The 17,011-nt window shown below is 37.0% G+C and overlaps 1 protein-coding gene across 11 annotated transcripts in view; it reads right to left on the reverse strand.

The window, feature by feature from the left end:
* CASK (calcium/calmodulin dependent serine protein kinase) overlaps positions 1 to 17,011 on the reverse strand; it is a 422,712-nt gene that overhangs the window by 133,095 nt on the left and 272,606 nt on the right. For all 11 annotated transcript variants that reach the window (XM_045860500.1, XM_045860508.1, XM_045860504.1 and 8 more), the window contains exons 8-9: positions 15,136 to 15,258; positions 1,405 to 1,488 (exon numbers count right to left, since the gene is read on the reverse strand). In XM_045860500.1, the coding sequence (XP_045716456.1) occupies positions 1,405 to 1,488; positions 15,136 to 15,258 (207 nt within the window). The remainder of the gene's footprint in view (positions 1 to 1,404; positions 1,489 to 15,135; positions 15,259 to 17,011) is intronic.

The raw sequence follows: 17,011 nt of genomic DNA on the forward strand, positions 1-17,011 counted from the left end.
CCTCCCACAAGCGCCTGGACCAGGGATAGAACCTGTAACCCAGCTATGTGTCTTAACCAGGAATCGAACCTGCAACCTTTCAATGTACAGGATGACACTCAAACCAACTGAGTCACACTGGCCAAGGCTAATTTTATTTAATTTTAACTAATTTAAATTTAAATCACTACATGTGGCTTGTAGCTAGCATATTCGACAGTTAGTTCAGCTCCATAGGATAATATTGTGGCATATAGTTTCCCTAAAATTCGTATGGTCTCATAAATCTATAGTTGTATACAATCATTTAGATATTTCATGGCTTGATAATAATATTATTACAACTTATGACAGATCTGAAAATACTTTCAAAGAAAAGTTTTAGAGTTGGCAAAGAGTCACCTGACTAATGATGACTAGTCAATCACCCATTTAGAAGACAGAGTTAATTTTTTTTACAGTAGTCAAAAGCAATTCAAACATAAGTTAGTTTTAGGACCATAATATAATAGAGTTTCCCCTGCTGGGGAGAGGGGGAAATGCTATCCCATATAATTTTTGCTCAGTGCTTAAAAGACTCCATTATTTTATGTTGGGTCTTTTAAAAAACCTTTTAAAGTCAAGTGGGCTTCCCCATATGGGGCTGCAATTACCAAAAATTGTTTTTTGGTTGGGTGGAGGATAAAGAGAGTGGTAAAAGTGGAAAGGTATGTAAGAAGAATAAAAAAAGGCGAGAAAAGTAATCAAAATATTTTCTAGTAGATCAAGGTAGTGGGGATTTTTACTGCTTTGTGATGGCTGTTCAAACCTAGTTCCAATTCTAATTCAGTATTGTTTCCATTGAACTAAACTCTCTCTCTCTCTCTTTTTAATCCTCACTTAAGGATATGTTTATTGATGACAGAGACGGGGGGAGGAGAGAGAAAGAAAAACAGTGATTGGTTAACTCCTGTATGCACCCCAACTGGGGATTGAGCCTGAAACCTAGGTATGTGTCCTCGCTGGAATTGAACCCACAACTTTTTTGACATATGGGATGATGCTCCAATCAAATGAGCCACCTGGTCAGGACTAACCCCACATGTTTTTAATTAAAATATTTGAGAAAACAATCATGGATAATAATAATAAATAACTGTTTTTAAAGTAATTTTATCTCTGCTATAAATTTTTAAAATAACACAAATTTAATATATGATTAACCTGCCATTTATTATAACATTGTTTAGATTCATACTTACATATTACCTTACATGATTAAAAAAAACAAAATCTTATTGAAATGGTGGTAATTTTTGGAAGCAAGAATTTAGCTATAAGAAAAACAATAGTCAACACTAGGATATATTCATGGGCCCTGAAACAGAATAAAAACATTATCATCAACTGTATCTGTCTGGCTTTTTGATGATTTCTTTAATTTACCTTTAGTTTCCTCCTTGCATTGAATTTCCTCAGCTGCTCTACTGTTTCTGGAAGATGAATCTTGTAGGCATAACGATCTCTCTCCTATAAAAGAAGAAAGACAATAAATACTCTTAACTGTTTTAAAAGTGAAGAAGCTTAGTCCGTAACAAATGATAAAGTTCAATTCTTAAATGTGAAACTTAGATTGAATTTTGGCAGGCTGGAGGTTTTTTCCATGATACTGATAAACATTCTCAAATGAGGCATAAGAGAAGGTCAAAACTAATAGAAAAATAATATTTTACTTTCAGCAATAATAAAGGGCTGAAATAATAATTTTCAGACATATGGCTAATTAATTAATCAATCATATGATGATTAAGGTATGAAGTTACCTTTGACATGATCTTGTCAGGTAAAATGAGCATTTGAAAAATTCACAACTGATTCAGCAGTCTTAGTTGTTAAGAATAAATGGATTAAAAAAAAATCACAGCACCTTCAACCTAGAACAAACTTCAAGGCCATCTAATTCAAACATTTCCCCATGTGGGATCCTCTTCAATCCCGGATGGATGATCATTCTTTTTGACCTTGTCCAATAGGGGATCATTACTTTATGGCAGCCCATTACAAGTTTAAGAAAGTGAAAAAGTTTACTCAGCTTGGGCCCATATCTGGCTTGTTTGGGCTAGCTCTATCTTCTGGGGCATCACAGAACAAACACTACCTATTGCATATAATACCCCTTCAGTAGTTAAGAGGGGGATCATGCTTCCACTAAATCCATTCTTCTTTGTGATAATGTCTCCAGTTGCCTCAGCTATTCCTTATGTACATTTCAAAACACTTGCCATTCTTTTTATTCCCCCACTTTGGTTCTACTCTAATTTCTCAGTGTATCTTAAAGATTTATATGCTATAAGTACTCATTTTAGAAATATTTCTTGAGAGCCTGCTATGTGCCAGGCATTGTTCTACGTACTTGGGATATACCAGTAAACAAAATCAACAAAGATTCAGGCCTGCATGTAGCTCATATTTTGATGGGGGAAGACAAGAAAATCCCCAAAATATAAATTATAGAGTATGTTAAAAGTGCTATGGAATAAAGTGAAAAGTAAAGTAGAGTAAGAGGCAGTGGGGACATTGTAACTTAAAATAGGGGGGTCAAAGTAGGCCCAATTGAGAAGGTGACATCCAAAGAGGTAAGAGAGTGGTCTAGTTAGAGAGATCAATGCAGAGGCCCAAAGGAGAGAGTATAGGCTGGAATTTTTAAGAACTAGTAAAGAGACCCATGTGTGGAGTAAATAGTAAATCAGATGAGAGAGGTGACAAGGCTTGGGTAGGACATGAAGGACCTCTGGCTTTTATTCTAAGAGGGAGAGGGAACCACTAGAGGGTTCTGAGCTGGAATGACATCATCTAATAACTTTAAAGGGATACTCCATTTGTTCTGTTGAGAATGGATTGGAAGGGTGTGAGGGTTAAAAAAAAAGCAGGAGGGAGATCAGGTAAGAGGCTATTGCAGTAATCCAGGGGAGAGATGATGGTGGATGAAATCAGATGGAAAAAATTTCTAGAAAGGGTAAAAGGGTCAACTCTGAATATATTTTGTTTTATTTCCCCTGAAAACTTTTACTATGGTATAATTAGTGTAAATGGAATTATATACCATGTACTCATTATTGTCCAGCTTCTTTCACTCAGCATAAAGATTTTGCACTTCATCCATGTTGTTATATGTATCAATAGTTCATTCCTTTTTATTGCTGAGTGGTATTCTGTTTTAAGGATACATCATAACTTGTTTATCCATTCATCTGTTGATGGACCTGGGTTTTTTCTAATTTTTGGCTATTACAGATAAAGTTGCTATGAACATTAATGTACAAGTCTTTGTATGGACATACATTTCATTTTTCTTAGGTAAATACTTATGAGCAGAATGGCTGGGTTATAGTATAAGAGTATGTTTAACTTTTTGAGAAACTGCCAAACTGCTTTGCAAAGAGGTTGTACCCTTTTACATCTCCATAGCAGTGTATCAGTTCCAGTTGTTCTACATTGTTACCAACATTTGGTGCTGTTAGTCTCTTTCATATTAGCTATTCTGATACATGTGTGTACAGATGTCTCATTGTGGCATTAACATGTATTTCCCTAATGACTAAGGATGTTGGGCAACTTTACATGTGCATATTTGCCATTCATGTATCTTCTTTGTTGAAGTGTCAGTTCAAATCTTTTCCCATGTTGAACTGGGTTTTCTTATTATTGACTTTTTAAGAATTCTTTATATATTCTGGATATAAGTCCTTTATCAAATATATATTTGGCAAATATTTACTCCAGTTTGTGGCTTGTCTCTTCCTTCTTTTACAGTGTCTTTCCAAGAATAGAAGTTCTTAATTCTGAATATATTTTGAAGGTAGAGAGAACAGGATTTTCTAACAGATTGGATGTCGGGTGTGGAAGAGACAGGAATCATGGACTACACCAAGGTTTTCAAGTAGAAGTAACTGGAAGTCTGACACCAACTGAAATAGGGAAGGCTGCAGATAAAATAGATTTTGGGGAGAGGGTGAGATGGAGAAGAGATCTGGACTTCAGTTTTGGATATGTTATGGTTGAGATGCATAAAGCTCAAGTGGAGATTAGGTAGGTACTTGGACAAATAAGCCTAAAGATCAGAATAGGTCTGGGCTGGAAATAAAATATTTTTTTGGGGGGGGGTCATAAACATTTAGAAGGGATTAAGTATTAAATTAGTACTTAACTATGTCCCAGGTACTGAATTTGAGACTTTCACAGGCATTATCCCATTTCTTTAAAACAACTATATAAGATAGTAGAGATAATGCTATACATTAGTTATTTCAAAAGTTGTGACTCAAACTGGACATAATTGTTTCATCACAGCTAGCGTTTACTGATGGTGTACTGTGTTCTAGAGCTTTGTATGTTTATATTACTCATTTCTCACAAATGAGGTACACATCATTATTAATCTATAATCTACAGTCTAGTTAATTATAATCTATCATTATAATCTATAGTCTAGATTATAATCTATAATCTAGTTAAAAGTGAGATGCATTATACCAGATGAAGATTAATTAGTATAAAGTGAAGTGGATCTCTTACTATCCTTGATCTGTATACTATATAATCTTTGTAAATTAAGTTCACAATGGTATTATTATTATTATTATTATTATTTTGTAACTAAAATTCTTGTTTGCATATGAGCCATTTCTAAATTCAAATGTTTTGGTATTATCTATTGACGAAATTTATTTTTGAATTTAAATGTAGAATTTTACAGTTAGCCCTGTCAAAATTTCACCTTATTATCTGAAAACTCCTAAAAAATAAGTAAAAGCACTTCAAAATTTATTTATGTATTAATGACTAAAAGTAACTAGAATTCCACTGGAGAGCAAAATTATATTTTTCTTTAGTACACATACAACACTCATTCCTAAAATGACTACAAGTTTCATCTCTGCTATATTCTATGTCCTAATAAACATCTTGGAAATAATTTTTCATTATCTTCAGGGACTTAACCTTCTTCCCCTGCACTGAGCCAAAGCAGGTTCACTAAAACAGAAGACATAAAAATTTATCAAATAATTATGTAGCAGAGAGAAGGATAAAATTACTATTTTAGAACAAGCAATGGAATCTTTTAACAGATTGTGGTTGCTGGTTATGGATTATAAATTTGATTTGTGTAATGTGTGGTGATGTTTAATTAACACAAAGTGTATCTCTGAGTTCTGTGAGCTGTCTAGCAAGTAATCAAATCCAAAGATAGGGGGGTCATGAAAATCTCCAATTTGCAGCTAAGTGGGATAAAAGTTGTGGGTTACATGGGGACCCACTACTTGCAAATGGCAACTGAAGTGAGAAGCAGCCTTGGTGGGACTGAGCTCTTAACCTGTGGAGTCTGCATTAACTCCAGGTAGTGTCAGAATTTAACTGAAATGCAGGACACCCTGCTAGTGTCAAGAGAATTGCTTGGTGTGGAAAAAAACCCACACACATGTGGTATCAGAAGTGTTGTGAGTGAGGTAGTAGTGTAAGAACAAAGGAGAAACACACACAAGCATTTCTTAAACAATTACATATTATATAATACTGTTCATATATACTAATTAGAAAGGACAAAAATTACAGTGATGGACAGTAGATCAGTAGCTACCAGGGGTTAGGGCTGGGAGGAAGATATGATTATTAAGGAACAGCATGAAGGGTGACAGGACAGTTCTATATCTTGATTATGGTGATGGTTTTATAATTCTATACATGTGAAAAATGTCATAGAAACACACACATACACAGAGGAATCTATATAAAAACTGGTGAAATTCAAATAAGGTCTGTGGTTTAGTTAGTAGTGCTCCAATGTCAATTTCCTACTTTTGATAATTGTGTTATGGTTGTACAAGATGTTATCATTGGGGGAAAAATGGTGAAGAACACATGGGATTTTATACTATTTTTGCCACTTCTATGTGAGTATAAAATTATTTCAAAATAAAAAAGTTTAAAATACATTACTTCCACTCTACATGTTTGATTGTACTATGGGCTTCCTAATTCTATATAACTCCAATTACTCACTGAGCCTCATCAATTTCCCTTAAAATTTCTGTGCTTGAGTATTGCTTTCCCACTCCCAGTTTTACTTCCTGGTCTAGGCCCCGTCATGTCCTGACTGGACAGCCATAATGTCTATTGGATCTCTATGCTTCTACTGCTGTCTGATTCTTGACAGGCAATCCACCTGCACACAGTGTTCAAAGGAATTATATGAGCATGCTGCTTGTACTCAAAAGCTAGCAGCAGCTTTTTACTCTCTACACTCTAATATCCAAAGTACTTAATTTGGCATTCTAGACTATATAGTCTTCCATCAAAACAAAATTTCCAGTATACTACTGCTACAATCCTTTAAATAGCTGACATTTGTATAGTAGTGACCCCCTTCATCCGTGGTTTCACTTATCTGTAATCAACTGAAAATATTAAATGGAAATTTCCAGAAATAAACAATTAATTCATAAGTGTTAACTTGTGCATTGTTCATTAGAGGATGATGAAATCTCATGCTGTTCCACTGTATCCTACCCTGGATATGAATCATTCCTTTGTCCAGCTTATCCATGCTATATATGCTTCCTGCCTGTCAGTCACTTAGTAGCCATCTTAGTTATCAGATTGACTGTTCTATTTTATTATTAGTTATTATTGTTAATCTCTTATTGTGCCTAATTTATAAATTAAACTTTATCATAGGTACGTATGTAATTATAGAAAGAAAAACCTTGTATGTCTAGGGTTTGGTACTATCCATGGTTTCAGGCATCCATTGGAGGTATTGGAACGAATCCCCCTAGGATAAGGGGGGACTACTGTATTATACCAGATTGCTCCTTGCCCCTATCCCTATATTCTCTGAATACTTTGTAGGGCTTTTCCTGTGCTCCCATGTACTTCCCACCTGCAGCATATGACCCCCTTCCGTCCCATGACCACTTGAAGCTCCAGCCTACAGTGATCTCTCACACTCCTCATTAGTCTTCCTGAGCCTGTACTTCTGTACTCTTGTATGGTGCTTCCCACGTGTGATTCTTTGAGGTTACCTATCTTTGTTATATTAGTAGAATTTGAAAATCGACTTCAGAGCCTGACTATGCCTCTCTCTAATAGACTGGGAAGTTTAGTACATGACAGACTGTGAACTCTTTTTCTAGTGAACACCTTTTCTGCTCACCATTCACGAAAGTGACATGGAGAGAGTGATAAGGACATAGTAAAAAATATGTTTGTTTATAAAATTATGCTTAGGGACTTCTGGCCAAAATGGAGGTGTAGGTAGATACATGTTGCCTCCATGCACAACCAAAAGAAGGACAACAACAAGTTGAAAAACAAAAAATAACAGAACTGCCAAAAAATTGAACTGTATGGAAGTTTGACAACCAAGAAGTTAAAGAAGAAACATTCATCCAGACCCCTAGGAGGGGTGGAGACGGGCAGCTGGGGTGGAGAGGACTCACAGCAAGGTGGTGGCTGGTGGACTGGGCCAGGTGGTGGCTGGCAGATGGGGTGGTCCTGCAATTATGTGAGGATAAACTGGGAGGAACAACTGGGAAGTGAGACAGACCATGGAACCCAGGGTTCCAATGTGGGAAAATAAAGCCTCAAAATCTCTGACTGAAAAAATCTGTGGGGGTTGTGGCAGTGGAAGAAACTCCAAGCCTCACAGGAGAGTTCATTGGAGAGACCCACCACGTCCTAGAATGTACACAAGCCCACCCACCCAGAAATAAGCACCAGAAGGGCCCAATTTGCTTGTAGGTAGTAGGGGAAGTGACTGAAATCCAGCCAAGAGCCTAGCAAGAGACACTGTTCCCTCTCAGACCCCTCCCCCACATACAGTACCACAGTGCAGCTACATGGGTTGCCCTGCCCTGGTGAATGCCTAAGGCTCTGTCCCTTAATATGGAACAGGTGTGCCAGACAAAAAAATATGGCCCAAATAAAAGAACAGATCAAAGCTCCAAAAATAGAACTAAGCAATGAAGAGATAGCCAAGCTATCAGATGCAGAGTTCCAAACACTGGTAACCAGGATGCTCACAGAAATGGTTGAGTATGGTCGCAAAATAGAGGAAGAAAAGGGAGGCTATGCAAAGTGAAATAGAGGAAAATGTACAGGGAACCAAGAGTGATGGGAAGGAAGGCAGGACTCAAATCAATGATTTGAAACAAAAGAAAGAAAGAGATATCCAACTAAAACAGAATAAACAAACAACACAGCTCCTCGGGCCCCAATTTACTAAACTCAGCAGGGCAGAGAAAATAGAGCCAGGCACAACAAAATGCTCTGTTCTCTCCTGCAAAGCTATTTTAACATTCATTTCATATCCTTCAAGTTTGGGCATAACATGGCACTAGGTTTTGTAATCTAGTTTATTTCAAATTTCTTATATTGCTCTTCCCTTCTCTTACTCCACACTACCTCCTTCTTCCTCCTTCGCATATTTGTTTTAAATTCTATTTTCTCTCTTGCAATGACTTGTTTCTATTCTGCACTCTTACTATTGCTCCCCCTTCAGCCTCTCAAAATCATTTGTGGTTGTCATTAGTCATCTCACATTCCTTCTCCTGTTCTTAAAATACCCTTATTTTCTCTCCATCTTTATCAATCTTTAGTCATAGGTAGTAGAAAAGGTGGTGGTTGTTATAATTCTTCAATCTTATTTCTAGATAGTGACTATCTTTGTATTTCAAATCTCTAATTTCACTATTCCCCTCTCCTATTCCGTTTTGCCTTCCCCTTGCCCTTCCCTTAATTCATTTTAAATGTTACTTCTTCCCTGTCTTAGCCAGGTTTTCATCCCACAATGTTAGTATTTCTTCTCCCTCTATCTTCTCAAAATAACTTCTCTTCCCTCTAGACATCTCTCAAGCTCTTCGTTCTTTCCTTGTGTCCTCTTATGACCATTCCACCTACATAAATCTTAGCACATTGGTTGTTAATATCTCTGTGATTTTTCTGCAGTTAGGGCCATATTACTTTTTATCAACATATATATTTTTGTTGTGATTGTCTATTTTTCTCTCACTATATACAAATATATACATTTTCATTACATTTTGGTTTTAAGAAGCAGAAAGCCTGAATAGACTGATAACAGCTAAAGAAATTGAAGCAGTAATAAAAAAAAAGAACTCCCAGCACACAAAAACCCTGGACCAGACAGCTTCACAGGATAATTTCACAAAATATTTAGGAAAGAGCTAAATCACACTCTGCTAAAACTCTTCCAAAAAATCCAAATAGAGGGAAGACTCCCAAACTCTTTTTATGAGGCCAGCATCATCCTAATCCCAAAACTAGATAATGACATAACCAAGAAAGAAAACTACAGGCCAATATTGCTGATGAACATACATGGTAAAATCCTCAACAAAATATTGGCAAATTGCATCCAGCAATACAATGAAATGATCACACACCATGGTCAAATGGGATTCATCCCAGGGATTCAAGGATGGTACAATATTCACAAATCAATAAATGTAATACATCACATTAACAAAAGGAAAGAGAAAAATCACATGATCATATCAATAGATATGGAAAAAGCATTTGATAAAGTACAGCACACACTTTTGATAAAGACACTCAGCAAAGTGGGAGTAGATGGAGCATACCTCAATATAATAGAGGCGATATATGGGAAACTTATAGCCAATATCATATTCAATGGGCAAAAACTAAGTTTTCTTCCTTAGATCAGGCACAAGGCAAGTGTGTCTACTTTCACCACTTCTATTCAGCATAGTATTGGAAGTTGAAGCACAGAGTTCAAACAAGAAAAGGAAATAAAAGGCATACAAATTGGAAAGGAGGAAGTAAAACTGTCATTGTTTGCAGATGACATGATAGTGTACACAGAAAACCCTACAGACTCCACCAAAAAACTACTTGGCCTAATAAGTGAATTTGGCAAAATGGTGGGATACAAAGTCAATATTCAGAAATTGGAGGCATTTTTGTACACCAAAAAGAAATATCAGAAACAGAAATCAGTAAAAAATATCCCATTTGCTATAGCAACAAGAAAAATAAAGTACCTAGGAATAAACCTACCTAGGAGGTAAAAGACCTATATCCAAAAAACTACTGAAGAAAGAAATTAAGGAAGACACAAACAAATGGAAGTGCATACTGTGTTCATGGATTAGAAGAATTAACATTATTAAAATGTCCATACTACCCAAAACAATTGATACATTCAACACAATCCCTATGAAAATACCAATGACATATTTGAAAGATATAGAACAAATATTTCAAATATCTGTACGGAATGATAAATGACCTTGAATAGCCACAGCAATTTTGAGAAAGAACAAGGTAGGAGGGATCACAATACCTGACATCAAACTATATTATAAGGCCATGGTAATCAAAACAGTTTGGTATTGGCATAAGAACAGACACATAGATAAATGGAACAGAATAGAGAGCCCAGAAATAAACCCATGTCTCTATGGTCAATTCATATTCGGCAAAGGGGGTAGCAGCAAAAAAATGGAGTAAAACTAGCCTCTTCAACAAATCATGTTGTTAGACTTGAACAGCTATGTGCAAAAAAACGAAATTTGAGCACCAATGTACACCACACACACAAAAAAATTCAAGATGTATAGAAGACTTAAATATAAGCCGTGACACCATAAAAGTCCTAGAGGAGCACATATGCAGGAAAATGTCTTATTTCACACAGCAATATTTTCACTGGTATGTCCCTTAGAGCAAGAGACATAAAGAAAGAATAAACAAATGGGGCTTCAATAAAATAAAAAAGCCTCTGCATGGCTAAAGAAAACATTGGCAAAATGAAAACAGAACCAACCATATGGGAAAATATATTTGCAAATGGTATCTTGGACAAGGGTCTGATCTCCAAAATACATAACGAACTCACACTACTCCACTTCAGGAAGACAAACAAACCAATTAAAAAATGAGCAAAGGACCTGAATAGAAATTTCTCCAAGGAGGACATATGAAGTGCCCAGAGACATATGAAAGGATGTTCAGCATCACTAACCATCAGAGAGATGCAAATTAAAACCACAATGAGATACAACTTCATGCCAGTCAGAATGCCCATCATAACCAAATCAAGGAACAAGTGCTGGAGAGGCTGTGGAAAAAAGGGAACCCTAGTGCACTGTTGGTGGGAATGCAGACTGGTGTGGCAACTGGGGAAAACGGTATAGAATTTCCTCAGAAAACTAAAAATGGAACTGCCTTTTGACCCGGCAACTCCACTGCTGGGATTATACCCTAAGAATCCTGAAACACCACTCCAAAAGAACCTATGCACCCCAATGTTCATAGCAGCCTAATTCACAATAGCCAACTGTTGGAAGCAACTTAAGTGCCCATCAGTAAATGAGTGGATCAAAAAATTATGGTATATTTACACAATGAAATACTATGGTGCAGAAAGAAAGAAGGAGATTCTACCCTTCAATACAGCATGGATGGATCTGGACAGCATTATGCTAAGTGAAATAAGCCAGGCAGTGAAAGACAAATACCATATGATCTCACCTATAAGCGGAACCTAATCAATAAAACAAACAAGTGGCAAAATATAACCAGAGACATTAAAATAAAGAACAAACTGACAGAAACTAGAGTGGATGGGGGAAAGGATAACCAGGTAGAAAAGGGGAAGGGTCATCAAGTAACATGTATAAAGGACCCATGGACATATCCAAAGGGAGGTAGGATCAAGGGAGGGAGGGAGATGGGGATGGGTGGGGTTGGGGGGAGTAGCGGGGAAAAATGGAAATAACTGTACTTGAACAACAATAACAAAAAAAAATAGAAAGAAAATGGGCAAAGGACTTGAACAGACACTTCTCCAAGGAGGACATACAAAGGGCCCAGAGACATATGAAAACTGTTCAACATCACTAGCCATCATGGAAATGCAAAGTAAAACCACAATGAGGAGAGTTCCAGCCAAGATGAAGGTATAGATAGAAATGCTTCTCTTCCTTGCATAAAAGTAGGATAACAACCAATTTAAAAACAATAAACAACCAGAACTGCCAGAAAATCAAACCACATGGAACTCTGACAATCAAGGAGTTAAAGAAACATTCATCCAGACCAGTAGGAGGGGTGGAGGCAGGCAGGCGGGCGAGAGGTCCTGTGGCAATGTGGTGGACTGCATGCAGAAGGCAAGGGCTGGATGACCAGGAAACTAAAGACTCAAAACCTTTGGCTGAAAAATTTTGTGGGGATTACGAAGGTGGAAGAAACTCCCAGTCTCACAAGAGAGTTCATTGGAAAGTGGGGCTAGAGTAGAGTGAGCAAGCTGCATTGTTTCCTCTCTGACCCCTGTCCCATAGACAGCACCACAGTGCAGCAAAGAGGATTGCCCTGTTGTGGCGAATCCCTAAGGCTCTTCCCCTTACAATAGACATAACAGATATGCTGAAACAAAGAAATATGGCCTAAAGGAAAGCACAGATCAAAACTCCAGGAAACAACTAAGCAACAAGGTGATAGACAACCTGTCAGATGCAGAGTTCAAAACACTGGTAATCAGGATGCTCACAGAAATTATTGAGTTTGGTCACAAAATGAAGGAAGAAATGAAGGATAGATAACATGAAATAAAGGAAAATGTACACAGAAACAACAGCAAAGGGAAGGAAACCAGGACTCAAATCAACAATTTGAAACAAAAGAAAGAAATAAATATCCAACTAGAACAGAATGAAGAAACAAGAATTCAAAAAAAATGGCAAGAGGCTTAGGAATCCCCAGGACAACTTTAAACATTCCAACATCCAAATCATAGGGGTGCCAGGAGGAGAAGAGGAAGAGCAAGAAATTGAAAACTTATTTGAAAACATAATGAAGGAGAACTTCCCTAATCTGACCAAGGAAATAGACTTCCAGGAAGTCCAGGAAGCTCAGAGAGTCCCAAAGAAGTTGGATGCAAGGAAGTACACACCAAGGCACATCATAATTACATTAAACGAGATTAAAGATAAGGAGAGAATCTTAAAAGCAGGAAAAGGAAAGGAGTCAGTTATCTACAAAGTAGTTCCCATAATACTATCAGTTGATTTCTCAAAAGAAACTTTGCAGGCAAGAAGGGACTGGAAAGAAGTATTTGAAGTCATGAAAGGCAAGGACCTACAGCTGAGATTACTCTATCCAGCAAAGCTATCATTTGGAATGGAAGGGCAGATAAAGTGCTTCTCAGACAAGGTCAAGTTAAAGGAGTTCATCATCACCAAGCCCTTATTATATGAAATGTTAAAGGGACTTATCTAAGAAATAGAAAAACAAAACTATGAACAGTGAAATGACAACAAACTCACAACTATCAACAATTGAACCTAAAAAAAAAATAAAAACTAAGCAAATAACCAGAACAGGAACAGTATCAGAAAAATAGAGATTACATGGAAGGTTATCAGTGGGGAGGGGGAGAATGGTGGCGGGGGAGGGAAGGTACAGGGAATAAGAAGCAAAACTGGTAGGTACAAAATAGACAGGGGGAGGTTAAGAACAGTATAGAAAATACAAAAGCCAAAGAAATTATATGTACAACTCATGGACATGAACTAAGGGGGAGGATTATGCTGGAGGGTGGGGTGGGGGTACAGGATAGAGAGGGGATAAAGGGGAAAAAAATTGGGACAACTGTAATAGCATAATGAATAAAATATACTTAAAAAAACTACAGTGAGATACCAGTTCATATCAGTCAGAATGGCCATCATCAACAAATCAACAAACAACAAGTGCTTGTGAGGTTGTGGAGAAAATGGAACCCTAGTGCACTGTTGGTGGGAATGCAGACTGGTGCAGCCACTGTGGGAAACAGTATGGAATTTCCTTAGAAAACTAAAAATGGAACTGCCTTTTGACCCGGCAACTCCACTGCTGGGATTATACCCTAAGAATTCTGAAACACTAATTTAAAAGAACCTATGCACCCCTATGTTCATAGCAGTATTATTTACAACAGTCAAGTGCTGGAAACAGCCTAAGTGCCCATTAGTAAGTGAGTGGACTAAAAAATTGTGGTGCATTTACCCAAAGGAATACTATGCAGCAGAAAGAAAGAAAGAACTCCTACCTTTCATGACAGCATGGATGGAACTGGACAGTATAATGCTAAGTGAAATAAGCCAGGCAGTGGAAGACAAATACCATATGATCTCACCTATAAGTGGAACCTAATCAATGAAACAAACAAATGAGCAAAAAAGAACCAAAGACATGGAAATAAAGAACAAACTGACAGTAACCAGAGAGGAGAAGGGAGGGGGATAATGGGGGAAAGAAGGGGAAGGGTCAAATCAAGAAACATGTAGAAAAGACCCGTGGACAAGGACAACGGGGTAGGCATTGTCTTCGAGAGTGGAGGTTGAATGGGGCAGGTGAGAGCAATGGGGTGAAAAATAGAGACAACTGTAACTGAACAACAATACAAAAAATAAAATGGTTAAAATGGTAAAACAAAACAAAACAAAACAAAACACCAACCCTAGTTCCATCACTGACAACTTCTGTGATTTGGTGCAAGATTCTTAACCTCTCTGAGCCTTGGTGTTCCCAACTGTAAAGGAGAATTTCTTGGAATTATTGAACTGTGTCACATCTTCATGAAATACTACTGTTTCACTGAATTCCCAAATTGTAATTTTCCTTAATACTTATTGGCAAGATGGAAGATAAGAAGAATTTTTGAAATGCCTTTTCCCGAAGACAATAAATCCATATTTAGTATCTATTCAAATAAAAATAATGCTATAAAGCAGTCATACCCAAAATAAGGATAATGAATTTATGATACCACAGTATTATTTCAGTTATTCATGCTGCACATCTTTGGAACATGTGTTAGCAGAGCACAAACAGGCCTTCCTCCCTGACATATTCTGTCTCAATCTGCTTTTGTACCCTCTGTCTGATAGCTGAATGCCAGTTAAATGGTATACCTTTGACTCAGATGTTTTTACAGAGGACGAAAGGAAACATCAAACCAGATGAACAAAACTGTAATGAGAAATGCTCAGAAAAATGATAAGGTGGAACGGGTCACCTTAGAGAGCAGTACATGGCTGTCACTGGAAGTATTCAAACAAAGTTTAGGAGGCCACCTATGAGCTCATGTACCTTAAGCCAAGGGTGATTCAGTGCTTCATAAACAGTGATCCTTTCAGCTGGATCCAGCATCAGCATGCGACGCACTAGGTCTTTGGCACTTTCAGAGATATGGCTCCACTGCCTTGGATTCATCTGAAGAGGAGGAAAGGAAAATGACAGTTATTTTCAGTAAAAAGTAACATTCACTATTATTTAATATTCCTATACTGGTTCAATGTCAATGAAATTCTCAGAGAAAATAATAGAAATCTAATTCTAAAGGCTTGTTTTCTAAGGAAGAAGACAAATACAATTCTTTTGTTTTAGTTGCTCATTATGAGATTTTGCATCAGTAAGTATTCCTTACATATGTTCTTGTTGTTATATGTTATAATACTTTTATTAATGGAAAAATAGAATGTTTATGATTACAGTTTCTACCTTGAAGGGACTAGAATACTTTGACCTAGAAAAAAACAAAAAGAAACTTTAAAAATGAAAAATTTTAGCCCTGGCTGGCGTAGCTCAGTGGATTGAGCACGGGCTTCGAACCAAAGTGTCGCAGGTTCGAATCCCAGCCAGGGTACATGCCTGGGTTGCAGGCCATAACCTCCAGCAACCGCACATTGATGTTTCTCTCTCTCTATCTCCCTCCCTTCCCTCTCTAAAAATAGATAAATAAAATCTTTAAAAAAATTTTAAAGAAATATTTTTGATATTTTGGTTTTAATTGGGATTAGCAGTAATTCTAAAGATATAGCAAGTTATTAATAAGATATTTTGGTCACTCTATATCAATTTCAGTCTTTAGGGAAAAATATGCTATTACCATAGATCTTATGAAATAGCCAGTTCACTTATATATTGTCCTCAGTGAAATCACTTTTGTTCTGTTTTTAGAGACAACTAAGCCACAAAGTAAACTAATTGAAGTGAAATAAAAAAATTGAGTTGTTTAAAAGACTCAGGACTTTTGAGAAAGACTGTGGATTTGTGAGGGAAAAATGCTGAAAGCTCCTGGAAAAAGGGCAAATCTGAGACTAGAAACCAGAAAAAAAATGCAAAGGAATGCTTTGGGTTTGGGGTTGGGAAGGCAAGTAGGTCAGGAGAATAGAGATGGAGGAGGAGGGTCTCATTCCCTATTTTAATATCAGGAAGCTGACTGATCAGTGAGCTTCAGTGAGCTGCCTGGTCCGAGGAGCTTTAAGCAATGCTATGACTTTAACCTTCAAAGGGAGAAAGATGGAGAATAAAGTCCATAACAATTTAAAATCAAATGAAATCACAACTTGCATCCAGTACATATGAATCATTACAATTTGGTCAAGGGTTAGCATTAGTCGCTCCACTCTGGCTAATGTGAGGCTTTGTACTTGTAGATGGGAAGTAAAAAATGTCTCCACGTTAGGGAGGGGATAGTTCTTAACATTGGAAGATGTTCCACTTTCTTTTTCTAACAGGCAGAATTCCAAACGATAGTTACTTTTGCTTGTCGGAGCCCATTAAAACAAACACCATGAGGTTGTTAAAATATTGTCATCCTACTGAAATTGTGATCAACTGACAGTTTGAAATAAGGAGGTGAGTGATTAAAGGGGAGTTAGGAAACCTTGTTTCCTGCTCACTATCCTAGAGCTATTGTACTATTTAAAGTCTGAATGATTAGTCTTTGGGGAAGGGTTTGAGAAATCCTCTGACAGTGGTGGTAAGATTTCTGGAGTAGAGTACAGGTTGAGTATACTTCCCCATGCCTTTTTTTAAAATTTAAATTTAAATTTTATTTTATTGTTGTATTGGGGAGCCAAATCTATGATTTTCTCTTCCTTTGGCTCAAAAGAGTAGCTGAAGTTAATTTGGGAGGTTGACTATATAAGGGGGGAACTAAACTAGGCTATAAAACAGTTAC

Source organism: Phyllostomus hastatus, unplaced genomic scaffold (assembly GCF_019186645.2).
Source record: "Phyllostomus hastatus isolate PE091 unplaced genomic scaffold, TTU_PhHast_1.1 phas_scaffold_200, whole genome shotgun sequence".
NCBI classification, from domain to species: Eukaryota; Metazoa; Chordata; class Mammalia; order Chiroptera; family Phyllostomidae; genus Phyllostomus; species Phyllostomus hastatus.